Genomic DNA, 27,200 nt, shown 5'->3' on the forward strand with positions numbered 1-27,200 from the left:
TCCCAGCCGCGCCCTAGCATTTGGGGCGTTGCGCACTGGCGTCTGTACTCCCCCCCAGAGGTGGAAGCATTATTCATGCATGTGTGAGAATTCAGTGGGAGGGGGAACTCAGTGCCGCTTGCTTGCTTTGGGATCCTTCAGCACCCGCAGAGCTGCATGAAGCACAAGGCGTTACATTTAACAGGGCTTTTATCCCTTTCCTGCAGTCATGGTCAATTCAGGAAGAGTCCCAGGTTTAGGGACTGCTCCGTGAAAATGTCCTGACCGCTGAGGGGCCCCGAGCACCTGCAGCTGTGCCCACCGGGCGCTGTAACCCCACCCTGGCCTGGTGCAGAAGCAGTGAGCCCATGCTGCCCTCACCTGGCCAGTGGCGGCTCCTGGGTCCCGCCAGCTGGGCCAGGCCTGTCTCCGCTCCGAGCCGGCGGTTTTCCCTGTTCCTCCGTCATGATGGAGGGGTGGCTAGGCCAAACCTGAGCGCTGCTGTGATCCCACGCGCCTGGTCACCACGCTCGGAGCAGGGAGCTGGGCCCAGCCCTGAGGCACAGGAGCCCCTGCTGCGGGGAGAGAAGCCTCCTGTAAACATCTGGGTTGTGCCTTGGTGGTTCAAAAATGTCCTTGTTGGAACAGGGAAGGGGAGGAGCAGCAGCTATCGGATATGTCTGCCCCGGGGACAGATTGGACTACAATTCCTGGCAGCCACCCTGGCGGCTTTCAACCTCACCAAACTTCATTTAAACCTTGGTTTGCAAACACTGAGCCACAGGGAGTCTCTGCAGGCACTCCCGGGCATCTCGGTGGGTTTGTTCTCATTGCTGCACGCCTGGTTCTTGCTGCAGGTGGGGTTTCAGGGGCGGTGACCTTAGGGCAGCTGCTGCCTCCGAGCCAGGCTCCGGCGCCCCCGCCAGGAGAGTGGAGGTGTAACGTTGTCTTGTTGGCCCCCTGCCAGATCGCGATGCAGGCTTTGTGGAACATTAAGATTGCCGTCCTGGTGAGACCGGAGCACGAGAACCGGATCAGCCACGTCAGCACCTCGAGTGTGAAGACCGGGATCGCCAACACGCTAGGTAGGGGCCGATCTAGGCGCTGTGGGGGCTAGACTAGGTACCTGGGACAGACAGACTCAGCCCTCTGCACTCACCTTTAGCATGGCTGGCTAGGAGTGACTGAGGGTGCACCCTGGTATCTACGGTTTTCCCGATAGGGCCCTTCTATGCAAGTGGTAGATTCCTATGGTCTTGGAGTAGCAGGTCGCAGTTCTACTCCCAGTTCTTTGCAACATGTCTGTATGTTCTGGCCGCACAAGCTCCAGTGGGGCCGCCATCCAAAATTAGCATTTTCTGATGCTGGGGGTGGGGGTTAGAGCTGGGGTTTGAGACTGGGACTGAAGCTTGGGTGGTGGAAGAGGGGACTGGATGGCTCAGAGGATTGGGATACTGTGCAGGGCCTTTCAGATGCAGTTGGCCATCCTGATCTGGTCTGGGTCACTAGTCGTTACTGTCTGTGCCTCTTCACTGGCCTTTGTGAAGCGCCTTGGTGGGTCTCACACCAGTTCCGGAGAGGTCAATGGCCAAATGGGCCTGGAGACTGAATTTCTCTTCCTCCCCTCCAGCACAGGGTTGGGGCAAGTTAGCACCAAGATGAGTTGATTTAAATCATCAATTGTAATGGTGAGCTAAATCAGCAAGCCGGAAACCATAATTTAAATCACCGATTTTAATCATATTTTGCATTGGTACTTTTTAGTTACTTCCCTAAAGAAAGGTTGAGTCTCGTTGGCTGGCAAACATTAAAATGTGTTGACTGCAGCAAAATCTAGCCTTTACCCTAAATGTCGTTCATCTTTTTGCTAGGCAAGAGGATATACTGCATCTATACCCATTGATTTAAGCACTATAGAGCTTGACTTACATTTATTCAGATTCTTAATTTTTACCTTTTTCATTGTGTTAGAAAATGGTAAATGACACATTTCTTATTGAAATAATGGATTTTTTACTTGTGATATGTGCCAAGCTCTATTTGGATGGAAATCCAAATTCAATTTAAAATGCACAAAAACCCCTTTTTACATTAAATAAAATGACCATAAATGGGCTGGAGATATCAGGAAAAATAGTTCATCAAAACATGTTTTGCCTTTAAAACTAAGTGACATATTACCCCCAAGAAGTATGAGCTGTAGTTAGTGAATTTAGCTGATTGTGTCTGGTCACCATGTCCTTCAAGATTTTAGAGCTAGTAGATTTCATCCTCTCACGCCTTGTTTTTATTCATAGAATGAGGGAGGAAACCAAGCTTTCCTGCTTTTTCAGCTCCCAGTTGATAGCTTAACTTTGAATGAACTAGTCATTGAACTGAACAAGTTGAATAAACTGAAATGAAAACAATGTTCTCGTTGCAGCTGTAGAAGAGGCTACCGGTGTCAAAAGCTGGTTTAGCCCTTCAACAAGCTCTGGGTCCAGGTGCTTAGCCGGTGATTTTCAGTGCTTTGACTGTCTTGCAAACATGTACTTCTTAATATTACTTTCTGTAGTTAATTTAAATGATTTTAATAGATTATAACAAATTAAGGCCTTAACATAGGTAGTTAATTTTCATTTGAATGTTAAATTGGTTTCTCTTTTAAAAGTATACCTGTATTTAATTTAAATTTTAAATGCCAGGTTTTTTATTAATTTATTTTTAAATCAAAGATGTTTTTTTATCCACCCTGGTTGGCTCAGACGTTCCCTCTGCTCTGGCTTGAGAGGAGCCCTGGCCTGGCACCACCCTCCAGCACAAGGGCACAGACTGTTCTGTGATGCCACAATCCTTTCGCTCGGAAGGCCCTAGGTATTTGCCCTGCTTTAAAATGACTCCAGGGCCTGCCTCTCTGCATCTGCTTCTCCTCCCTTGGCTGGGTTCAGGGCTGGCTCTGCCACCTAAGGCAGTGTAGATGGTGCCCCAGGGCAGCTGAACGGTAATGCGGGCAGCACCTGGATCCTGGCAGAAGGGGTTCGCGGGGTCAGTTACAGCTGGAAAGAGGCTGGGTCTGACTATCCCAGGGGGAGGTTTAGATTGGATATGGGGGAGGTTTAGATTGGATATTAGGAAAAACTTTTTCACTAAGAGGGTGGTGAAACACTGGAATGCGTTGCCTAGGGAGGTGGTAGAATCTCCTTCCTTAGAGGTTTTTAAGGTCAGGCTTGACAAAGCCCTGGCTGGGATGATTTAACTGGGAATTGGTCCTGCTTCGAGCAGGGGGTTGGACTAGATGACCTTCTGGGGTCCCTTCCAACCCTGATATTCTATGATTCTATGATCCCCAAGGCCAGGGAAGGCTAGGATCCAGGGATCTGGTGCAGCTCTTAGCCAGCGGGGACTCTCTCCTCCCCCTACCCATCCTAATGGCTTTGTGTTTTTTCTGCTCACTCCAAGCTGCCGGTGCCGGCTTCGGCTGCTGTGCTATGGGCCATCAGTGCCCAGAGTGGGCCTGGGAACTGAGCCCCGGCCCGGCCTGAGTGGGGCTCACCCCCTCCCCTTCTTTGTTTTGCAGGCAATAAAGGGGCTGTGGGAGTTTCCTTCATGTTCAATGGCACCTCTTTCGGCTTCGTGAATTGCCACCTGACCTCAGGCAACGAGAAGACGGCCAGGTGAGTGCGGGGTGCAGGGCAGGGCAGCCCCTTGCAGAGCGGGAGCCTGTCACCTAGCTCTGAGCTGGGGGGACGGGCCCACTGGTCCCCCCAGGCACAACGGGGCTGAGCGGGGAGCTGCTGGTAGCTCCTGTCGCTGGCCGTGGGCAGCACGCGAACATGGCCACTGGCTCTGGACAGGAGACACTTTGGTCTCCATGGAGAGGCACCACCCTCGCGCACTCCTGCTCGCTTACAGACGTGGCGCTGGGGACGCTCGCACCTACCCCTGGCCACACTCCTGCTCGCTCTGGCACGCTAGTGTTTGCACACAGCCACTTGCACTCCCGGACTCGGTTTGGGGCACACTTGCCACGCATGCATGCGCCAGTTTGAACAGGTTCATCCTTTCGCACACCCACCCTGGGGCACACTCGCTCACCCTGGCCTTTGCATGCTCCTTCTTGCTTTCTTAGATACAGGTGGGCTCAGCTTTGCACGCTTGCGTACACTCAGACACACTTGCGCTCACTCTGTCCCGGCGTATTTCCATGCACCATCCCACACCCTGCTCCTTGGGGCCACATCACCCTGGGCCCGGCGGTCAGCACGCAGCGATTGTCGCTGTTAGCATGCACGCTCTGGTCCCGCTGGATGAACTCTGGAAGCACAGACGTTCCCAGGCTAAGCATCATGGTGGGTCTACCGCCAAATGAGGAAAGCCCCCATTTCCTTCCCCCGGTCTCTCTGTCAGGCCTGGAGCTCTTAGCCTGGGAAAAGCATTCATTCTCCACACGCCTTCTCTTTGGTAGAAGCCCTGAGAATATTAAACAACCACCCTATCTGTCATCTGTACCGTCCCGATGGATCCCAGGGGGTGCTTACACACGTAACAAGCCCCACGCAGCGGGTCAGCGCATCTGCCTCTGGGGAGGAGCACGGCGGCGGTTGACAGCACTCAAATTAGGGCACCCAAGCAAACCCGCTGCTCTTGCGGGAAGCGCCTGGGGATCTTTAGTAACTCGGAGCAGTCTAGCCCTTGGGTTTCTGTTCCCAAGCCTGTGCCCCCGGAGACTCTGATCTGTGTCCCCAACCCTGCCCCCTCTGTGCCGGGTGCATCTCTCTCGGCCTGCCCACCCCTCCCTTCTCCGGCAGGCGGAACCAGAACTATCTGGACATCCTGCGCTTGCTGTCCCTGGGCGACAAGCAGCTCAGCTCCTTCGACATCTCGCTCCGCTTCACCCATCTCTTCTGGTTCGGGGACCTCAACTACCGCCTGGACATGGACATCCAGGTGAGGGGGGCGCGGGCCCGTGGGGATGGGGGCATGGGCCGGGCTGGAGAGGGCTGCACCGTGGGGAGGGCAGCCAAGTGAGAGGTGAGGGGCACAGGCCCTTGGGGGGAAAGGAGGGAGGGCAGGCCTGCGGGGGGTGGGGGTGGCCTGTCCTCCCCGCTCTGACCTGCCCGCTTGGTCCTGCCTCCTCCAGGAGATCCTCAACTACATCAACCGCAAGGAGTTCGAGCCGCTGCTCAAGGTGGATCAGCTCAACCTGGAGAAGGAGAAGCACAAGGTCTTCCTGCGATTCGGTGAGGGCGGCTCTGCTGCGGGCGGGGCGGGTGTCTGCTTCCCCCACCGGCTCTGCCCCTTCCCTGCTGGGGTGGGGGAGCTTTGGGGGCTCTCCCTTCCCTCCTGGGGTGTTGCTGGGGGGGGGTCTCCCCTTCCCTGCTGGGGTGGGAGAAACTGTGGGGGGTCTCCCCTTCCCTGCTGGGGTGGGGGAGCTTTGGGGGCTCTCCTCTTCCCTGCTGGGGTGTTGCTGGGGGGGTGTCTCCCCTTCAGGGGTCGGCATTGCTGGGCCTGGGGTCCGGGGTGTGGATTGTGGCTGCTGGGGGATGCTGCGGGTGGCCGGGCCAAGGCTATTTCTCCTCACGCCCCGGGCTGTGTCTCTGCAGGCGAGGAGGAGATCACCTTCCCCCCGACCTACCGCTACGAGCGGGGCTCCCGTGACACCTACGTGTGGCACAAGCAGAAGCCCACCGGGGTAGGTGCTGGGGGTGGGGTGGGGAAGCAAAGGTATGTGGGGGGGGCGTTTGGGGGGCTGGGGAGGGATAGCCAGTTCCCGTGGTTGGCTCTCCGGACCCTGTGGGCCAGTGAGGGGCCAGCGCCAGGGGCCCTGCCAGGCTGATGGGCGGGGGGAGGGTGCTGCCTGGCAATGCCTCACCCCAGCGTCCTGTGCCCCCCGCCCAGGTCCGCACCAACGTCCCCTCCTGGTGTGACCGCATCCTGTGGAAGTCGTACCCCGAGACCCACATCAACTGCAACTCCTACGGTGAGTGGGGGGCGTCAGCAGCACCCGCTGCTGGCTGGGATCACACCTGCTCGCCCTTGGGCAGCTGGCCGGGGTGGTCCACGCCCTGGCAGCCCGGGTGGCGCATCTCCCATGGGCGTGCGGAGGAGCCTGTGGCCGGTGCATTTGCACGGAGGTGACCAGGGATCCAGTGCCAGGCGCTCCCCTGGCTGTGCCTGCAGATCTGGCTGTTCCTTGGGGCTAGTCCTGCCCCGGGCCTGGGACACCCTCTCTCCGCTCAACCCCAGAAGCCCCTTCCCCTCACGCCCCCTCGAGCCGCACGACACCCCTGGGGGGATGGTGAGTGGGGCAGAGTGACAGCCCAGGCTTCCTGCCAGGGCCCTGCTCGCCCAGACCTTGCGGGCACTGCCTCCCTCAGTGCAGGGGGGGCCAGGCTGTGCGGGGCTGGGGCTCGCCCTGGGGGGCTCGAGAGGAAAGCCCTCACGGGGGCGTGGGGTAGACAGGGTGGGGGTAGACAGTCTCTCCCAGCTAGGTCCCAGGTTCAAATCTAGCCCAAACGGGTCTAGTCACGGAGGCCTGCGAGTTGCGGGTCTCAGTCCGGTTCTCAAGGGGGAGGCGGGCTCTGTTCCCAGGACAAGGGTCTCATCACTGTTAGCCGAGCGCCCCCCCTCCCTTGTAAGCAGCGGCAGCGGGGGGGCCAAGGGCTGAAGAGGCGGTGGGGAGCCTGGGGTGGGCACGTTGGCAGGGCAGCGAGGGCAACTGGGACGGCAGGTGGGCAGAGAGGGCTGGCCCCCTGGGCTATCAGAATTCCCCACTGAATTCTGGCATGAGGGAAACGTAGTTCTCTCCCCGGCGATGTTTCCGAGGTGCGTACGGACGCCCAGCAAAGGGCCGGGCAAGGGGGCTCCAGCGGTGCCCAGCTTCTCAGCTGCCCCGCCAGTGAGCACTGGGGCACTCCACCCCTGGGTCTGGGGCACTCCACCCCTAGAGAGGGCCATGCCTTCCCCTCGGGCCTGATCAGCTGCCAGTCGGGCTCCCTGCCCCTGCTGAGCCCGCTCCCGGCCCCGGGCGCCTTGGCTAGCTCACCAGTGGAGCCTGCTTGTTGGTAGGATGCACCGACGACATCACGACCAGCGACCACTCCCCTGTCTTCGGAGCCTTCGAAGTCGGAGTGACATCCCAGTTTGTCTCCAAGAAAGGTACGGGGGAAGGCAGGCGTGTGCCTGCCCTGCGCTGGGCTGGGTGGCCACCGGCTAGCAATGGCCAAGCTGCTCTCCGCCTGCCCCTGGCCCTGACTTGTCACTGAGCCTCCGTGGGGACACGGATGTCGCAGAGTTGTAGCATTTAAATCCGGAAGGGACTGCTAGAGCATCCGGTGTGACTGCCTGTCTACTGCAGGCCACCGACCTGCACGCTAACCCCGCAGCCGAGAGAGACAGCGCTCGGGGCCACCTCAGAGCCCCATCCTGTGTCCCCTCTCCAGCCGTGACCATCCCTCCTGCCTCAGAGGAAGGAGATAAAAACCCCTCCCAGAACACACTGGGGGAGGGGGAAATCCTGAAACCCTGAAGCATGAGCTTTGGGAAGGTAAGCCATAGACCGGAAGCGAGCCCCAGGGCTGCCGAGCCCTGCCCTGCCGCCACAAGCAATCCCGTCATGCAGTTCCCACTCGCCCATTTGTCCAGCTCTCTCTTAAAATTAACTCAGTTGTTTGCCCCCACAACTCCTATTGATGGTTAATTTCCTGCCTGAATTTGTTCATGGCTAGTTTCCATTTGTTCTTGTGCCAGCACTGTCCTGTAGCTTCCAAAGCTCATTTCCCTGCTTGGTGCTCACCCCCTGGTGTGTTCACAGAACAATCTGATTCCCCTTCTTACTCAACCCCAAGTGCCTGACCGTGAACTTTGGACTGCTGAATTTCATCCCCGTTCTGTCCCTCCAGCCTTCAGGGTCATCAGGTCCTCCTGTGTTCCAGTTCGCCTCTGGACTGAAGCTTCCTTCTAACTTTGGGTCGTCAGCACATTTCGTTAGCCCGCTCCTGCTTTTTGTGTCCAGGTCATTAAGAAACACAGTGAATGAGATTGGTCCCAAGGCTGATCCTTGGGGAACTCCGCTAGGAACCTCCCTCCTGTCCAGTAATCACCTTTCAGCGCAACCCGCTGTCTCCTCCCTTTAGCCAGTTCCTTACCCACCTGATGAGTCTTGAACTGATCCCTAACCATTTCCTAGAGACACCATGTCTGGCACGATCTACCGTTGGTAAACTCACATTGCATTACGTCTCCTTTGCCAATTACCTCTCTGAATTTCATTATTCTTTCCTTCACAATTCGTTCTAACGTCTGCTGCGGTCTGACTAACAAGGTCTGTAACTGCCCGGGTCACTTTTTTCCCCTTTCTCACATCCAGGGACGTTAGCTATTCTCCATTCATACGGCGCTACGCCAAATAGCTAGATGCATTAAAAACCCCTTCCAGCGGCCTAGCAACCTCATATGCCAGTGCTTTCAGGATCCTGGGATGGAAACAATACGGTCCCCCCGGCCTGATTCGAGTGCATGAAGCTTGTTAAGTTTTTCTTCCGCCTCGGCCGTGGTAATTACCATTTCTAGACACTCATTTCCATCAGCCATCCTGCTTTCGTCCACACGCTCTGATCCTTGTTACTGAAAACCGAGGCGAAATATGGCTGTTATTTTGGGGCCATACCTAGATGATCTTTAATCTCCTTCCCCACCACACTGCATACCTCACCAGCCCCAGACATCACCACCTCAGGATTGCTGGACCCCCGCATGATCCCGTCTCACTGCCCCAGGAGAAGGCAATGCCACCCTAGGTCCGTGCCTCCTGTTAGCCCTGCTCTCCTGTCGTCCCCTCGGCTGTGCCCTGTGTCAGTTCTGGGGCACACTTGGCTCCATCACCCAACCCAGAAGGGAGATGAACTTGCTTGGGGCCCAGCAGACCTGGTAGCTCTCCAGGCTTGATACCAGCTGTGATAAAAACTGAGCTGGGGGTGTCTTCCTTGTCCCTCATATGAACCTGTGGGTCCTGTCTTCTTGGGGCAGCCATAACCCTCTCCACAGTCTGGCCTCGTGGCTGGAACACTGGATCGGGACTCAGCAGACCTTGGATTTGTCCCCAGCTCTGCCACTGGCTTGCCGGGTGACCTTGGGCAAGTCACTTTCCCTCCCCGTGCCTCAGTTTCCCCCTGTGTAAAATGGGAATAATGACCCCACCCTACTTTGTACAGCGCTTGGAGATCTAGGGATGAGAGGTGCTAGGTAAGAGCTAGCCGGGTGAGGTGTTCTACTCTGATTATTCTCTGCTCCCAGGGCTCTCCAAGGCCTCAGACCAGGCCTACATTGAGTTTGAGAACATTGAAGCTATCGTGAAGACGGCCAGCAGGACCAAGTTCTTTATCGAGTTCTACTCCACCTGCCTGGAAGGTGCATGCCTGACACCCCCTCCCTCCCCCCACTCGCCTGGTTCACACATACCGTGTAGCCCACTGTCTAGTGTAGACGGAAGCCTCTCCACCATCTGCTGTGTGTGAGCCCATGGCCCGCCAGCGGCTGCAACCAGCAGAGGATGCAAAAGCCCTAATTCTCCTTGTGCTAGTGGAGATTCTCCTTTAGCTCAAGCAACAGAGGCCTGCGGAGTGCTGGGGTTGGGGGTGTGTCTGTCCCCACATGGGGTCAATTTAGTCCTAGGACAGTTCCATTCTGGCTAGATGGGGGCAGGGTGAGAGGCGTACCATGGGACTGCTCCACTGTGTCTGAAGGCCGGGGGAGTGTGTGCCTAACCCGAGCCTGCCACTTCCTCTCCCCCAGAGTTCAAGAAGAGCTTCGAGAATGACATGCAGAGCAGTGACAACATCAACTTCCTGAAGGTTCAGTGGTCCTCGAGGCAGCTGCCCACGGTGAGAACTCCTCCCCTCCCCCAGCCAATCACCCTGCCACCCCCTCTGTGCAGAGGAGACACCACCTTGTTATTGGTAGTAACAATCCCATAATCTTTACAAAGCGGGTCAGTATCATTATGGGGAAACCGAGGCACAGATCGGGGTGTGACTTGCCCAGGGTCACCCAGCAGACCAGTGGCGGGGCCGGGAATAGGACACAGCTCTCCCAAGCCAGTGCTCTATGCATTAGAGCACACCGGCTCTCTGTCCGGGTGGGAGAATGCGGGTGGTCGGTTCGATTGGCAGGGGGAGCGGGATCCCTGTATTACTGCACCTTGCTCCGCTGTGCCCTGTAGCTGCTACATGCAGCGTGTTGGCCTCCTTGTGCTGAGTAAATGTCCATTCTCCATGGATTCTCCCTGGCTGCAGCTGAAACCGATTCTGTCCGAGATCGAGTATCTCCAGGACCAGCACCTGCTGCTCACGGTCAAGTCCGTTGACGGCTACGAATCCTACGGTAAGGAGCAGGAGGGGGAGTGTGGCCTGGGAGTAACATCGCCCTCCAGTGGCCGAGCCACAGAGTGGCTAAGGGAGGGATCTGCTATAGCGCCTGGCATTCTCCTTTGGCTCAAAGGGAGGAGTCCTGGGTTTTGGTGCTGTAGGCCCAGGGTTCTAGTCCTGGCTGCCCTAGGTGAGGTCTGTTCCCAGCTCTGTCGCCGATTCCTGTGGGCTATAACTTAGAAACATAAAAACGGCCAAACTGGGTCAGACCAAAGGTGCATCTAGGCCAGTATCCTGTCTTCCGACAGTGCCCGGTGCCCCAGAGGGAATGAACAGAACAGGTAATCATCAAGTGATCCTTTCCCTATCACTCATTGCCAGCTTCTGGCAAACAGAGGCTAGGGACACCATCCCTGCCCATCCTGGCTAATAGCCATTGATGGATCTATCCTCCATGAACTTATCTAGTTCTTTTTTGAACCCTGTTATAGTCTTAGCCTTCACAACATCCTCTGGCAAGGAGTTCCAAAGGTTGACTGTGCGTTGTGTGAAGAAATACTTCCTTTTGTTTGTTTTAAACCTGCTGCTGATTAATTTCATCAGGTGACCCCCTAGTTCGTGTGTTGTGAGAAGGAGTAAATAACACTTTCTTATTCACTTTCTCCATGCCCGTCATGGTTTTATAGACCTCTATCATATCCCCCCTTAGTCGTCTCTTTTCCAAGCTCAAAAGTCCCAGTTTTATTAATCTCTCCTCCTATGGCAGCCATTCCATACTCCTCATCATTTGTGTTGTCCTTTTTTGAACCTTTTCCAATTCCAATATACCTTTTTTGAGATGGGGTGACCACATCTGCACGCAGTATTCAAGGTGTGGGCGTACCATGGATTTATCTAGAGGGAACACGATATTTTCTGTCTTATTATCAATCCCTTTCTTAATGATTCCCAGCATTCTGTTCGCTTTTTTGGTGGCCGCTGCACATTGAGTGGATGTTTGCAGAGAACTCTCAACAGTGATTCCAAGATCTCTTTCTTGAGTGGTAACAGCTAATTTAGACCCCATCATTATGTATGTATAGTTGGGATTGTGTTTTCCAATGTGCATTACTTTGCATTTGTCAACATGGAATTTCATCTGCCATTTTGTTGCCCAGTCACCCAGTTTTGTGAGATCCTTTTGTAGCTCTTCTCAATCTGCCTGGGACTTAACTATCTTGAGTAGTTTTGTATCTGCAAATTTTGCCATCTCACTGCTTACCCCTTTTTCCAGATAATTTATGAATATGTTGAAAGGACTGGTCCCAGTGCAGACTCCTGGGGGAGCCCGTTATTTACCTTTCTCTCTTCTGAAAACTGACCATTTATTCCTACACTTTGTTTCTGTCTTTTAACCAGTTACTGATCCATGAGAGGACCTTCCCTCTTATCCCGTGACTCCCTACTTTGCTTAAGACCCTTTCCTGAAGAACCTTGTTAAAGGCTTTCTGAAAGTCCAAGTACACCGTATCCTCTGGATCACCCTTGTCCCCATGTTTGTTGACCCCCTCAAAGAATTCTAGTAGATTGGTGAGGCGTGATTTCCCTTTACAAAAGCCATATTGACTCTTCCCCAGCAAATGATGTTCATCTACATATCTGATCATTCTGTTCTTTACTATAATTTCAACCAGTTTGCTTGGTACTGAAGTTAGACTTACCAGCCAGGGTCACCTCTGGAGGCTTTTTGAAAAATTGGCGTCACATTAGCTAATGTAGTAGGAAGTCAGCTTGAGATATGAGCCCTTGTACCAGAGGCCTGGTATGAGGCAGGCCCTGCTCACAGAATCTGGCAAGAGCAGGGCTGGTGGGGGAGTGGCGCTATGTGGGAAAGAAAACTTATTGAAAACATATGTGTATTATTGCCACTCCCCCACCAACATGACCTACTCTGTCGTTTCGATATCTTTTGTACCCTGGTATCGCCGTGTCCCATTGCTTATCCTCATTCCACCAAGTTTCTGTGATGCCTGTTACATCAAAATTGGAATTGGAAAAGGTTCAGAAAAGGGCAATAAAAATGCTGAGGACTATGGAACGGCTTCCATATGAGGAGAGATTAATAAGACTGGGACTTTTCAGCTTGGAAAAGAGACGGCTAAGGGGGGATATGATTGAGGTCTATAAAGTCATGACTGGTGCAGAGAAAGTAGATAAGGAAGTGTTGTTTACTACTTCTCATAACACAAGAACCAGGGGTCACCAAATGAAATTAATAGGCAGCAGGTTTAAAACAAACAAAAGGAAGTATTTCTTTACACAATGCACAGGCAACCTGTGGAACTCCTTGCCAGAGGATGTTGTGAAGGCCAAGACCCTAACAGGGTCCATAACAGACCTTAGGTCTGACCCAGTAGGGCCATTCTTATGTTCTTATCCACATCCTCATTTAATACCACCCACTCGAGTTCACCCATCTTAGTACTGAGACTTCTTGCATTTGTAGACAAGCTCTTACAACATTTCTCAATGTTTAGCTCTCTGCCTTCATGTGATGAAACTGAATGGGACTCTTTTTTGTTTGATTGTTTCTCTTCAGGTCCTACCTGTACTTTATCAACTTCGATCCTCTCCTCTTTATGAGGATAGAGAAAATCCCCGCTAACAGATCCTCCCCTAAGGGATGTCTCTGTCCTGAACCGTGTGCTCAGCACCTGTAATGGTCTTGACAGAAGAAGGAGCAATGGTCTCAAGTTGCAGTGGGGGAGGTTTAGGTTGGATATTAGGAAACACTATTTCACTAGGAGGGTGGTGAAGCACTGGAATGCGTTACCTAGGGAGGTGGTAGAATCTCCTTCCTTAGAGGTTTTTAAGGTCAGGCTTGACAAAGCCCTGGCTGGGGTGATTTAGTTGGGGATTGGTCCTGCTTTGAGCAGGGGGTTGGACTAGATGACCTCCTGAGGTCCCTTCCAACCCTGATATTCTATGATTTTGTGATTCACCTGTTGGCTTTCCCTCAGCACTTAGCTTAAAAACTCCTCTACAACCTTTTCAAGTTTACACACCCAGCAATCTAGTTCCATTTTGTGCAGCCCGTCCTTTCTGTGAAAGCTCCTCCTTTCCCAGAAGGCTCCACCAGTTCCTAATAAACCTAAAACCCTCCTCCCTACGCCTACGTCTTTCAGAATGAAGTCTAAAATGGCTTCCCCCCGATTACTTCCTCCTCTTTCTGAAACGAGTCATCCCCACTACAGTCCGAGAACTTGCTGAAAGGTTTGCGTGTTGCCTTTTCCATCAGATGTCTGCATAGTTAAAGTCCCCCCCTTGTTACCAAGGCTTGCATTCTGGATAGCTCTGTTATTTGTAGTAGAAACACCTCCTCCTTTGGTGGTCTGCCATGATGTCACCCCTATTCTCCTTCCCTCCTTTTATTTTTACCCAGAGACTCTCTGGTCTGTCTCCCACCTCCTTCTGGGCCTCAGAACAAGTGTAGATATTCTTGGTATATAATGCAACACCTCCTGTCTCTGCCCCTCTCCTCACTGCGGCATCTGAGCCCCCCTCCCCATGGAGCCTCACACGGCCCCTTGGCAGTAGGGAAACGTCATGTTCCTTTCCCAGATGGAAGCTGAGCTATTAAGTGACTTGCCCAGGGTCAGCCAGGGAGTGTGTTCCAGAGCTAGGAATTGAACCCAGGTCTCTAGCGTCCCATTCCAGGCTCCACCTACCTCCCTCTCGCTCCAGGGGCTCGGCTCCTGAGTGCAATCGCGGAGCTGCTCTCGCCTGTGGGAGTCCCACCCCCGTCTCTGATCCGTAGTGCTGTCTCTGCAGTGTCTTCTCCCCCCCACACCACGCTCCTTTGGGGTCACGTTGCTGGGGATGGAGGGGAGGGCAGGGCACTGCCATGGGCACCTCTCTCCCCCACCCTGTTGACCTTGACTGGTGCCTGCCTTCTGGCTGTCCCGCCGACGCCTCTTCTCCTGCCCGTCCTCCAGGCGAGTGCGTGATCGCCCTGAAGTCCATGATCGGCAGCACTGCCCAGCAGTTCCTCACCTACCTGTCCCACCGCGGGGAGGAGACGGGCAACATCCGGGGTTCCATGAAGGTCCGGGTCCCGGCCGAGCGGATGGGCACCCGGGAGCGGCTCTACGGTGAGTGGGTGGGGCGGGGGGGGACTATTCTGCCTTTCAGGGGCTGCCTGCCAGGCATCCAGGGGTTACACCCTGTGGGAACGCGGCCCGGCTGCCGCAGCTGATTGCATGGTCCGATGGAGCCATTAGCCAGCAGGCGGGGGGGGATTTGCCTAGAAGAAGCTGGGATGTTGTTCTCCAGTTAAGCAGAGAGGCAGGCCAGAGCCGGGCCGCTGCTATTGCGTGGCTCAGGGTTTGAAGCCAGGCCAGGCTAGCAGCCGGGGGGAAGGTGGTGCCATCTAGTGAGTGGCTGGGGGTGGCTCCATCTCTCCACCGCTGGGGGTGCCCGAGAGACAAGGGATCTGGGGGCTGAGTTTCCCACCCAGCCCCAGAGCTGGGGAGCCAGCGAGATGGTGCCAGGTGGGTAGAAGGAGCCCTCCAAGAGGCGGGGGCAGGATCCTCGTGGCCTGGGACTGCATCGAGCCAGCCAGGGAGCAGCCCCGGGCGAGGCGCTGAGTGAGCTAAGCCGGGGGGGGTGCTTGGCCGCTGAGCGGGTGCGTGTCTCCTGCCCGCAGAGTGGATCAGCATCGACAAGGACGAAACCGGAGCTGCCAAGGGGAAGCTGCCACCGGTCTCCCGGGCCAGCCAGGAGCACGCCAAGTAAGGATGGGCTGGGGGCGGACACGCTGTGGCAATGACGCTCTGGGAAGAAGCAGGGCCCGGGGGGGGAAGGCAGGGGGCGCTCTCCGCCCGGGGGGAGGGATGCCCCGGGGGCGTGTCTGTCCGGTCAGCCCTGTCACTCATGGGGATGGTCAGTGACCCTCTGCACCGGCCTGGTCTCCCCCTGGCAGGAGGATCCTGGCCTGGCGTCAGGGGAGATCAGCGAGCAGCGCAGGGTCCACCCTGCCGGGGTGGCGGGTGGCTTTTGGGGCAGGGCCCTGGCTGAAGAAGCTTCCCAGGAGCAGACAGGGTTGTCGGGGGCTGGAAGGTTTGGGGTGAAGGGGCAGCAGGGGAATGACACAGGCGCTTCGGCCTCGCTTTCCTGGTGTCCCCGGGAGGGGGAGAGGGGGATGATAGTGGGAGCCCTGCGGAGAACCGGTGAGCTTCCAGCTGGGAGGGTATGGACGGGCCCTGCCTCCATCGGCAAATAGTCTCCCCCTCTCTGCTAGATCCGCCGGACGGAAGCTCCTGCCAGGGGAGACGGCAGCCTGCCCCCTCGGGAAGCTGTCTGACGAGCCAGAGAAACCCAGCGCCCTGACTGCTGGGCGTCTGCCAGCCCCACTCCGCGGCACCTCCAAGGAGGAGACCTCTCAGGCCAGGTCAGTGCGGGGCAAGCTGGGCCCCCAGCCCCCTTGGTACCACCGTGAGCTAGCTAGAACAACGGAGCCTCTCACCGGAGAGCTGGCAGGACGTTCCCCCTAGGGAGAACGGCCGGGGACCCCCAGAGTTGGGGGCCTACGTGCCTTGGTGGTGATGTCTCAAGTGGCTGCCGGGGACCTTCCCGTTGGGGAGAGATGCCTGGGGTAGAGGAGTCCTCCAAAGCAAGGAGTACAGCTGAGAGGGGCCCTGAGCACTGTACGTGCCCCATAGCGAGAGACAGTCCCTGCCCCAAAGAGCCTGCGGTCTGTATAGACAAGGCAGACGATCCCCTGCAATGCCCGCCCGCAGGCCAGCCTCTCCTCCTCCCTGCCCCTTGGCGTGTGCCCCCAGGTGACTGACCCATTCTCTGCCCTCAGGTCCAAGCAGGACTCGGCCTCGGAGCCCGACGGCGGCCCCATGAAGAACAGCTTCAATAACCCGGCCTACTACGTGCTGGAGGGGGTCCCGCACCAGCTGCTGGCCGCGGATCCCCCCACTCCCTCCAAGGGGCCGGCCCCCAAGAACAAAGTACAGATCACGGTGCCCGTGCAGCCGGAGTGGCGCCGACAGCCGCTCCCGGGCCGGGGCGAGGAGAGCTCCTCGGACGAGGACACGGGCACCCTCAACCTGCCACCCCCCGACTTCCCGCCTCCGCCGCTGCCCAAGGCCGTGGAGTTCGAGGTGGCTGAAAACCCTCTCTACGCCAGCGCCAAGGACCTGGGTGGGGCAGCTGGCCGGGAGGAGCCCTGCACCGCCAAGCCATGGGCTGCTGTGGCCTTCAGCGATCCCTTGGAGTCCAAGCTGGCCCCACCCAAGCTACACCCCAGGCCTCCCCCCTCCCCTGGACCTGGCTTCCTGATGGAGCCCCCCAATGCCCCCCAGGCCCAGGGAGGCCTCCTGGACGATCGCTCCTGCTCGGTGCTGCAGATGGCCAAGACCCTGAGTGAGGTGGATTATCCGGGCAGCAAAGGGGGCAGCGGCCTGGGGCGGGAGCAGCAGGGCCGGCCGGCCCCACATCTGCTCAGCAAAGGGCGGCTGGACCTGCCCCCCAGGTGCATGCACCCCGACTACAGCCGGCCTATCACGTTCCCACCCCGTTCCATCAGGGAGAGCATCGAGGAGGACCTGGCTGAAGAGGTACCTGCAGGAGCTTGTCAGAGGCTCTATGAGATCAGGGGTCACAGCGCCCTCCCTCTGGGGTCCCTCAGCAATGTCCCTCTGCCCCGTGCACACGGGGGCAGGCTCAGCCAAGCCGCTCTGGCTAAGAGGCCCCAGGTTGAAATGGCTGAAGGCTGAGGGTTCTCAGCCGCCCTGGAATCGATGTCCCCTGCCCCCAGCAGAGCCCCAGCCTCCTACCTGGTCCTGCCACCTGGAGTCAGGGGAATGGAGTTCTCCTCCCAGCTCTGCCACTGACTCACTGTACGGCCACGGGCAGCTCACTGGCCTGCTCTGTGCCTCGGTTTTCCCATCTGGACAATGGGCCTGCGGATACTGCCCAACCCCCCGGGGGCATGAATTCATCAGTCCAAAGTGACTGGGGTCCTGGGATGGGAGGTGCTGGAGCCAGGCCCTGGGTTAATCGGATTTCCCCGTGCACGGAGGAGGCACCAAAGCCGTTGCACGAGCCCCCTTGCTCGGCGTGTGCATGCAGGAGGGTCCCGGGGAGGGGTGGGGGGGCAGCTGGACCCCCGGGGTGCCTGATGTACTGTGCTAATCTGCTCTGCACAGGCGCTGGGCCAGGGAGGGAGGAGCAGCTCCAGCCTGAGCGAGTGCAGCGTGGGCGAATGGCTCCTGGCCCTCGGGCTGGAGAGGTACGAGGAGGGGCTGATCCACAATGGCTGGGACGACCTGGAGTTCCTCAGGTGAGGGGACCTGGCCGGATCAGGCCCCGGCGCGCGTGACCACCCTGCTCAGGGGGACGTTGGTTTGGCAGGAGCGGTGAGCCCAAGCTGGGGGCAGGGGCATGAATCCAACGGGGCCTAGAGAGGCTGGCGAGATGGGTCCATCCTAGGAGGCGGGGATGGAGATAGCTGGGGCCCTACCAAACTCAGGGTCCATGTTGGTTAATTTCACAGCCAGAGGGTTTTAAAAAGTTAAATTTCACGTTTTCAGAGGTTTACATCTGAAATTTCAGGGTGTTGTAACTGTGGGAGTCCTGATCCAAAAGGAGGTCGTGGGTGGGGGGTCACAAAGCTGTTGTAGGGGGGTCACGGGATTGCCCTCTCATTCTGCGCAGCCCCAGAGCTTCCTGCAGCCGGGGGAGGTACCCGGAGGTTGGTCTGATCTCCCACCAAGAGCGGCCATGTCCCGGCCCGGGACTAGCAGTTGGAGCCCAATTCACGGGAAGCCCTGCCCCTGCCCCTCTCCCTCCCCTCCAATAGCTCAATTTTATGGGGGAGATCTGATTTCGCGGTCCGTGACGTTTTTTACACGGCTGTGAATTTGGTTGGGCCCTCGAGATAATCCGTGGGAGCGGGGAATTTAAGGAGCAGGAAGGGGCAAGACACTGAGGTGGGGAGCCATTGGCGTCTGTGATGGGACAGCCAGCGGTGACCTGGGTTGCTGCCTCGCTGATGAGATCGCCCCGTCCTGCCACGGAGAGCGACGCCCGTGCTTGGGGGCGGGGGGGATTGAACAAGCTACCTCTGCCCGGTTGGCGGGGGCAGAGGCAGTAAGGAGCAGTGTGATGAATGGGGAGAGGAGCGGGGTGGGGTGGGGAGCGTACAAGGAGGAGAACGGATGAGCAGAGATGTCTCCCGGTTGCCCAGGATCTTAGCAAATGCCAGCTGCTGGGGGCCCGGCCTGTTCCACGGACCTGGCATGCCAACATCCTTTCCGAGTCCAGCACAGCATCCTGGTTCTCCAGGGCCCTCGCTCTCCATCCCAGCATGCTGGCGGGTTGGGGAGCACGGGGTGGAAGTTGGGCCTTTGTGTCGCTAGGGGGCGCCGCTGCCCTGGAGAACCCGGGCCCTGCTCCCAGAGCGGGATCAGCTGAGAGGGGCACTAGTCTGTGTGGCCCGCAACAGGGGCTCTGTCCTCTCGAGCAGGCATGTAGTGCAAGGCGCCTCTTGTCGAGACATCCGGTTACCTGCCACGTGGCACAGCGTTGGTGCATGGTTCCGGCTGCCTGACGCCCGCTCCTGGGCTGCCGTATTGGGATGACGGTGCGATCTCTGCCCACGGCGCAGGTCTCTGCCGGGAAGGGCCCCGGGTAGGCGCCGCCAGCCTTCCTGGCAGGGAAGCGTCACTGGTCCCAGGCAGGGGTCCCTGTTGGCAAACACTGCTTTCTCCGGGCACCTGAGAAGCATGTACCGAGGGGGATCTCACCCATGCCTGAGTCTCCTTGGTGAGATGAGAAGTCAGAGAAGTGTTTCCTCGTGGTTAGAGCTGGGGACCGTGCACCAGGACGCCTGGGTTCCATTTGGGGCTCTGCCACTGACTCATGTGGGTAAATAATATCCCCTGCCTGTGGCTGGGGGCGGAGGGGTGCTGCGAGGATTAACTGGTGTCTGTGCTTTTCCAATCAGAGGGGGGCTATTTAGTCACCTGCTCTCCAGGGACGCAGGGTGGGGGCTGGCTGCTGAGCTCCTGTCCTCTCCCCCCTTCCAGTGACATCACGGACGAGGACCTGGAGGAGGCTGGGGTGCTGGATCCCAACCACAAGCGCCTCCTGCTGGAGAACCTGCAGAAGCTCAGGAAGTAGCGGGAATCTGCGCCTCCCACACCACCGTGCCCTGGGCGTGCCGCTCTGCGCTGGCTCCTGTTCACGTCCCCCGGCCCACTCCTGCCTCCTCCCACGTAGGGATCTCGGGGGCTTTCACTATGCCTGCACCCCCCTTCCCCCTGGCGGGGAGGGAGGGGACTCGAGGCAGCCACGGGCTGCATCCCCATGGGGGGCCGGGGCAGCGCTCCAGCCTCCCTGCCGCAGCAGCTCCGGGGGACACTGGCTTGATGCTGCGTCTGCAGGGGGGGCACCCCAGAGATGGAGCTGTGGGCGTGGAGTGCAGAGGAGCTGCCTCACGGCGACCCAGATCCTACCTGTCCTCGCCTCCCATGGCTTCCTGGAGGAAGCGGGGCTGAGCCAACCCAGAGCAAGGGGGCGATGGGTGGGAGGAAGGCGGAGAGCCGCACGTGGGCTGAGCGGGGGCCATCCCATAGCTGGGGGATGGAAGTGGGCTAGGCCTCACGGCAGAAGCCCTGGGAGCAGGGCGCTCTGCTGCCTAAGTTATTGCGTATTTATTGAACTAAGGGAAGAAGGTTTGTCTTGTTTCAATGCCAGGCAGCCTGGGCTTGCTCTGGTTTATGCCTCTCCTCCTCCTTTGCACGGACGTTCCCCTTCAGCCGAGCCAGGCCCTTTCCTACACCCCTGCATCCCATGGTGGGGGCAATGCAGTGGGCAACGCTGGGCAGGGCCTCTCCCCCTTCCCCGGGCACAGGTGCCGCTGGGTTACAGCGCTCAGGTCACCAGGGAGCGGAGACGAGCAACCAGGCTGAGCAAGGGGCTGGAGCAATCTACTGGGGGGGCGAGGCTGCAACCGCCCGGAGGGTGGGAAATTGGTGATGGGCGTTGACTAGGGTCAGAGGCTGGAATTAACCTGGGAAGCTTGGCCCAGAGCCAAGGAGGAATTCCCTGCCAGTGCGCTGGATCTAGATGTTGCTTCTTTCCCCATTGGGCTCCTGATAAAACAGCCACACCCCCCCACCCTTCCTGGTTGGCCAGGGAGGGCTGTCTACGTCTGAAACGGTCTCTCCACTAAGTGCCTCTGCCCCAGCGAAGAATTGGAGTGAGGAAGGGGGTCCCTAGGGTCAGCTGGGGAGTAAAGACCATCTCAGCCCTTCTCATTGACTGTGGGAGCCCATGGGGGGGGGGCAATGGTCCCTCCACCCACTCCTGAGTCCTCCGTCCTCCTCTGGGCCCCATTATCTCATCTCCTCTCCGGCTGTGACGTAGTTGCCTTTAGTATCCCACAAAAGCACGCCCAGTGTAGACAGGGCCTACGGGCCGCGCCCAAGGTCACAGGGGAAGTCTGGCGGAGCAGGAATTGAACCCAGGTCACCCCGGCCCAGGCTAGTGCACCCCCCGCTGGCCAATTTTCCCTGGTATCCTTCCTGCCGGCTCAGCCCTGCCCAGCAGACGTCCAGCCAGGCTCCATGCACTGCCTTCTGCTGCCTTATCTTCTAGCTGCTCCCCCCTGGGCATGGGGACCCAAGGATCCTGCCTTCATCTGTGCCCGCTGGTCATGAGAGCAGGGGGCAGTGTTTGTACCCAGCGCCTTATTCCCCCCTTGGGTCGGAGACATCTAGGGGGGCAGGGCCTTAGCGCTGCAGTGAGCTAGGGGTTCTTTCCCAGGGAAGCGTGGGAGAACCCGCCTGTCCTTTCTGGGCCCACAGGGGGAACTGTCGGAGGACTGCCCCACTCCGGACGGTGGCGCGTGGCTGCGTCCACCCTACGGAGGGGTCAGCTGAGTCGCGCTGTAGCTTGTAGCCCTGGCAGGCCAGCCCATGTGCCAGCCAAGGGGCTTGGTGTGGGGGTGGGACTCAAGCGAGGGGCAGCACCCGAGTTACAACGGGAGGTCCCTCTGCAGCGAGGACAAGCCCCGAGTTTGCGTTCTCGCTGCCTGCCTGCACCGCGTTCGTGGTGGGACATTGGGGCAGAGAGCTACAGCCTTGCCCCACGTGCTGCTGTCTGCAGAGCAAGTCCTTCCACTGCCCTCGAGTCTTCACCCACCAGTCTGAGCTGCCAGCAGAGAGCAGGAGAAAGCGGCAGCTGAGACTGGCTACACCAAAGTTGCACCCGTTTAACTGAAAGTGTGATTTCAAACCGGTTTAGTTGAACTAGAGCGAAACCCAGTGTCCGCGCCCTTAATCCAAATTAAACTTGGTTTATATCCATGTAGGTTAGCTTTGACTCCTTCCTGAATTAAGCGAAATGAATAGAAACGGGGCTGCCATCGGCTTAAGAGCACATGCACGGGGTTTTGCTCCAGTTCAATGGGATTGGTTTGAAATCACAACCTGGGTGCAGCGCTGGCCTGTGTCTGCAGCATCCTCGCCTGCTGCTGAGCGAATCCAAAGCAAGTCAGTGACCCCAGCCGCTTCCCTACAAGCCAGGCAGGACCAAAGTTCTAACGCCAGGGACTGGGCCTCCGGACACCTGGGTTCTTTTCCCCCTTCAGAGGCCAAGGTGCCCAAGGCCCTATCCGGCAGCTCCTCTGTGGGCTAGGGGGAGAGGGAAACTGAGGCTATTTCACAAATGCCTCGAGATTGTAACTGCGAAGGACGCCGTAGCTCTCCCGGTACCATAAGCGGCTCCTTTGCCAAACCCAGCTCTGCCAGTTTCCTTTGGGGCAGTGGAGCTCCGGCACCCGGCCAGCACCCGAGCGTTTATAGGCCCCCGTTAACCAGAGAGCCAGGGTGGGTCTTTCCACCGCCATGGGTAGAAATTGTTCCCTTGTTAACTTAGCTCACCCCCACCACCGCCCACACAGGCTGCTGGGACGTAACCACATTTCTCAGCAGCCTCCTCCCTGCTATGCGTCGCCTGCTGCTTTAGAAGTAACCTGGGCTCTTGGGCTGCCCCTTGTGGCCGTGAAGAGGTTGGTCTGCAAGGCCCTGGGGTGGATGGAGTTAGGGCAGACCCTACCCTGATCCCTTTGCTACCGAGGACCTGAAGAGGAGCATCATTCTTCTCCCCTCCTTCACTGGCCACTGGAGCCCGCCGCGCGGCTGGGCACGTCAGCCTGGTTGCTGGACACGCAGCGCATCAGCGGCTGCTTGGCTAACTTGTTCCAAGCAGGAATGCAGTCAGTGGGGCACTCGCCCCTGCTCTTTGTCAGGCCTGGGCAACTCTATTGACCCCCCAGCGTGGGCCACGTGAGGCGAGAACCTATGCCCCTCCAGCCCCACCCTCGCTCACTGGAGCTAACCCCGTCTCCGTTAGCTCGTAGCAATGGCAAGCTGCTAATCTCAGGACCAGCCACCCAGCGGGGACCCAAAGGCATTGAGCAAGCATGTGACATTAACACCTGTCTCCTCTAACCCCCCTGGAGCCAGCTGCTCATGGGGTCGATCCTGCAGTCTAAGGCCCGCTGCCCAGGGGTGGCGCAGGGGATCGATACAACCCCCCCCCCTCTTTGTGGCGAGTTTGAATCCCGCTTGAGGCAGCGGTGGCAGCCAGGAGCTGTTGCTAGATGAGGTTAAGTCGCTAGATGAGGGAAAGCCGTGGCCTCCCTCCTTGACTGTCTCTAGGCCCCTTTCCCTGTTAGCCATCAGGAATATTCCAGGGGATGTGCTAAGTGGAACAGGGAGAGATCAAGCCTCAAGGATGGGCGAAAGGCCAGAGCACATCCAGGGCTAGCGTGACTGGGTTCACAGTTCAGTTTTAAGCACAGTTCTCATTTAAAGACACCAGCTGCCAAGGGGAGCAGCCCTGGCTGTGCCAGCCCCTTAGGCTGGTGCTGAGGGCAGGTCCCTGCTCACCGATTTCCCTTTCCGACCAAAGGGATTGTCACTGTGATTTGGTCCAGTATAGACCCCCCTTTCGGTGTCAGTGAAACATGGCTTGCTTCTGTCCCTGTGTTAGCACATCTGTCTCTGGGCTAGGATGGACTGGAACCTTGTTCGGAGGCTGTTCTGAGTGACTGGTTTGTGGACGTGGGGCTAGGAGTTGGGAGCCCTGGTTTCTGTTCCCAGCTCTGATGCTGACTTGCTTCCTCGGCGCTTTGGCCCACTCATTTCACTGCTTTGTGCCTCAGTTTCCCCATCTGTAAAATGGAGGCAGTGATGCTCATCCGCTTTTCCGGAGCCGTACACAGGCGAGCACGCATGCCCCAGGAGACTGGGCAGCGTATCCAACCCTTGGAGGACTCAGCTAGATCACTGGGGCCTTTGCCCATCCCAAGGAGAATCTCCGATGCTGATGAAGTGGCTCTCACACAGAAATGAAGGACGTGTTTGGTTTCCAGTGCGGTTTAGCTATCAGGTGCGGGGAGGAGCCGGTGCCCGCGTGGCCTGGCATGCTCTCTGCGCCCCACCTTGTCTCTTTGTTAGTTTGCGAGGCATTTGGTGTGACTTTAATTCTACTAAACTACCGTCGTGTTGTGTTTTTTGTTGTGGTTGAAATCACAAGCTTTTTTTTTAAAAAATGTTTAATTTAATTGTTATTTGAAACTCTCTTCTCATGCTTAGTATTATTTCTCGGGGGAGGCGGGAGACGAGAATTTTACGTGTTAGGATCTGAAGACTTTGCGAGATGTTCACTTTTTATGTCCAGGAGCCTCATGTTCTGAAGCAATAAAAGGGCTTGTTTGCTTAGAAACGGCTACCTGCGTTTTCTCCCTGCCTCAGTCTCAGGCTGGGTCTCTGCTGGGATGGGAGACCCATGTCAGACCCATCCAGCTGCAGCAGAAGTCACGCTGGTGAGTCAGTACGTGGCGCTCTTCCCTTTGACGCTGTACTGACCCAATTCCCTTCCGTGGCGCTGTGTAGGAGGGGAGTGCCAGCATGCAGGTGGTGGGCAAAACCAAAGGCCTCACTACTTCTGCTCTCTAAAGCTCCCACAACACGATAGTGCTCACGTCCTGCTCAAATTCCATCTCGGTAACATCGATCCCGCCTCCCTTAGCTCCCCCTGCAGCCTCAAGTGGATACCCTATTCGCCTTCGTTTCCTGCCCTAAACCGGCAAGCCATGTCGCTGGGCGCTGTTGAACAGCTGCCGTGTTCCGCCCCAGAGACGGCTGCATTGCAGTTTGGGATCTATCAGTGCCAAGGTAGTGACTCGGCAAGTCGGCTTTTTATAAGCCCAGTTTTGAACCCTGCCCTCTCTAACTTCCTCAAAAGGAGATGTTAACACCTGCTGCGACTACGTCCACCAGCTGGTCAGGGAATAGGGGCCGTTGGGTCAGGTTGGGCTTGGAGCTTTTAATGCCCCGTGTCCTGGGATCCAGGGATACTCTAGAATGGCCGTATTCCAACCACATGGTTTTAAATTCACACCTCTGCACACAGACAGGGACAAGGGGGGATAGATAGGAGAAGGGGTGACAGGCAAGGCCTTGTCTACACTCACCATTTGCTCCGGTTTCAGCCATCATGGCCAGGCCTGATGTAGACAGGTTGAGCCAGGATTTGCATTAGTTCTTCTTACCTGGTTTCACGCAGAGGCCATCTGTACCAGGTCAAAGCAAATAGTTTCTTAGACCAGTGGTTTTCAAACTGCGGGTCGCGACCCAGTACAGAATGTAAGGCACTGGGTCGCAGCGGCTCTGGCCAGCACCGCCGACCGAGACATTAGAAGTCCCATCAGCAGTGCTGCCTGGCTAAGGCAGGCTAGTCCCTACTTGTTACGACACCACGCTGCGCCCCAGAAGCGGCCAGCAGAGGGTCCGGCTCCTGGGCGAGGAGGCCACGGGGCTCCATGCATTGCCCCCACCCTGAGCACCAGCTCTGCACTCCCATTGGCCAGTTCCCAGCCAATCGGAGCTGGTGAGGCAGTGCCCGCAAGCAAGAGCCGTGCAGAGCCGCTTGCGCACCTCCACCTAGGAGCTGGACCTGCCTTAGCACCTCTGCTGCACTGCTGACTGGAAGCCACCTGAGGTAAGCCCGTGCCCCAACCCCCTACCCCAGCCCTGAGCCCCCCCCAAACCTGGAGCCCCTTCCTGCACCCCAAACCCCTCATCCCTGGCCCGACCCCACAGCCTGCACCCCCAGCCCAGAGCCCTGACCCCATCCTGGATGCCAACCCCCAGCCTGAAGCCCCCTCCCACACCCCAACCCCCTACCCCAGCCCAGAGCTCCCCCCCACCTTGAACCCCTCATTCCTGGCCCCACCCCGCAGCCCTCACCCCCACACTCCATCCCTCTGCCCCAGCCCTGAGGCCCTCCCACACCCCTCATCTCCAGCTCCATTAGGTCACGGGCATCAAGAATTTTCTTCATCTGGGTTGCCAGAAAAGAAGTTTGAAACCCACTGTCTTAGGTACGTCTATACGGTGATTAAACACCCGTGGCTGGCCCATGTCAGCTGACCCGAGCCAGCCGTGGGTAATTGCCATGTAGACGTACCCTGAGTGAAGGTTGACCTGGGGGGTTTGCACTGGTGGAGTTGCACCCCTGGCTGGCCCACCCATGGTCAGAAATCCCCAGTGTAGACAAGGCCTAGGAAGAGGAAAGCTGCTCGAGGCTGGGGAATCTCTCCCAGGAGAGATGGAAGCCCCATGCTTTGGGGCATCGAAGACTAGATTTGACAAGGTGCTGGTAACTGCGCAGTCAGAAGCCACCGGGCGCTGGGGCTGGGAGCTAGCTGACCGAATGGATCTTTCCCATCTCTGCTGGCTAATGTAAAGCCTGACTCTACAGCCCTTAGTCACAAGAGATCCTTCTGCAAGGAGTCCCACTGATCACACCTGGATCAACCTTTACCTCCACCTAATCCCAGACAAAAGCGATCTGTTAATAGAGGGTTTATCAAGCATTTGGGACCCTAGAGCACAGAAGGTGCGGTGGAAACATCAGACTTTCTTCTCCGCGATCTCCTCCCTGGTCAGCTCTGCCTGGGTTATTTACTCACTTGTACTCGGAGCCAGCGGTAGCCGGGAGGCCCAGTCGCCATTAAATGCCCTAATCTCGCACTCATGTACACAGGGCTGACTTGAAGAGCCCCTTTGGGGTCAGAGCAATTTCCCACGAGACCAGGGTACTGGCAGGGCCTTGGCCTGAGTCGCCTTCCTGTAGAGTGCGGAGAGGAGGTCCCTGGGGCACCCCCATCTATTTCTTGCCAGACTGTGGGCCATGTAAACAGAGGAACTTCAGCCCTTCCTAGCTTCAGTTTGGAGGTGCTGAAGGATCCCAGCGTGGAGGGTTCCACATCCCTTAGAGATCTGGCGTACAGGCCGGGGAGCCCCCCCCAGAGAGGGGCCTTTGCTTGCTTCTTGGAATAGGTCAAGATGGCCTTGACTTGGCCTGAGTTGAGCAGGGCCCACATCTCAGAACATGATGGCTGGAAAGCACCCAACCCAAGTCAGTGAAGAAAGTCCTAGGGGGTCACTAGAGCACAGGGATCTATGGGGGGTGCTGGGTAGGGATAGGCCAGTGGGAGGGTCAGCCCAAGGTTCACGTTACCCAGGGACGGTTGGGCGTGAATGTGTGATAGGCCCCAGTGCTGGAGTCTCCCCAGGCTGCTCCCCCATAGCCAAAGGCTCCACAGCCTATTGGAGACAAGGACATCCTGACCCCCAACCCTGAGGAGCTGGAAACAGCCTCATTCATCCCCAGGCCAAGCACCTCAGGCTCACCCGGCCAGGCCGCTCAGGGACAAGCCCCGAGAGGAGGAGCCGCGCTTAGTCGCTCTCCAGAGCAGTCAGGGCACAGACGGACCCAGCTTTGCAACGGCTCTGCCCGCCACAGGCTCTG

The 27,200-nt window shown here is 57.6% G+C and overlaps 1 protein-coding gene across 1 annotated transcript in view; it reads left to right on the forward strand.

The window, feature by feature from the left end:
* INPPL1 (inositol polyphosphate phosphatase like 1) overlaps nt 1–24,107 on the forward strand; it is a 74,707-nt gene extending 50,600 nt beyond the window's left edge. The window contains exons 13-28 of the mRNA XM_084634237.1: nt 947–1,064; nt 3,536–3,632; nt 4,767–4,905; nt 5,099–5,198; nt 5,562–5,650; nt 5,857–5,938; nt 7,027–7,116; nt 9,253–9,366; nt 9,751–9,839; nt 10,251–10,338; nt 14,297–14,452; nt 15,007–15,091; nt 15,601–15,750; nt 16,168–16,927; nt 17,519–17,652; nt 19,400–24,107. Coding sequence (XP_084490363.1) covers nt 947–1,064; nt 3,536–3,632; nt 4,767–4,905; nt 5,099–5,198; nt 5,562–5,650; nt 5,857–5,938; nt 7,027–7,116; nt 9,253–9,366; nt 9,751–9,839; nt 10,251–10,338; nt 14,297–14,452; nt 15,007–15,091; nt 15,601–15,750; nt 16,168–16,927; nt 17,519–17,652; nt 19,400–19,493 — 2,385 coding nt within the window. The 3' untranslated portion in view covers nt 19,494–24,107. The remainder of the gene's footprint in view (nt 1–946; nt 1,065–3,535; nt 3,633–4,766; nt 4,906–5,098; nt 5,199–5,561; nt 5,651–5,856; nt 5,939–7,026; nt 7,117–9,252; nt 9,367–9,750; nt 9,840–10,250; nt 10,339–14,296; nt 14,453–15,006; nt 15,092–15,600; nt 15,751–16,167; nt 16,928–17,518; nt 17,653–19,399) is intronic.
* The last annotated feature ends 3,093 nt before the right edge of the window (nt 24,108–27,200 follow it).

Source organism: Lepidochelys olivacea (assembly GCF_965140295.1).
Source record: "Lepidochelys olivacea isolate rLepOli2 genome assembly, chromosome: 1".
Classification (NCBI taxonomy): Eukaryota; Metazoa; Chordata; order Testudines; family Cheloniidae; genus Lepidochelys; species Lepidochelys olivacea.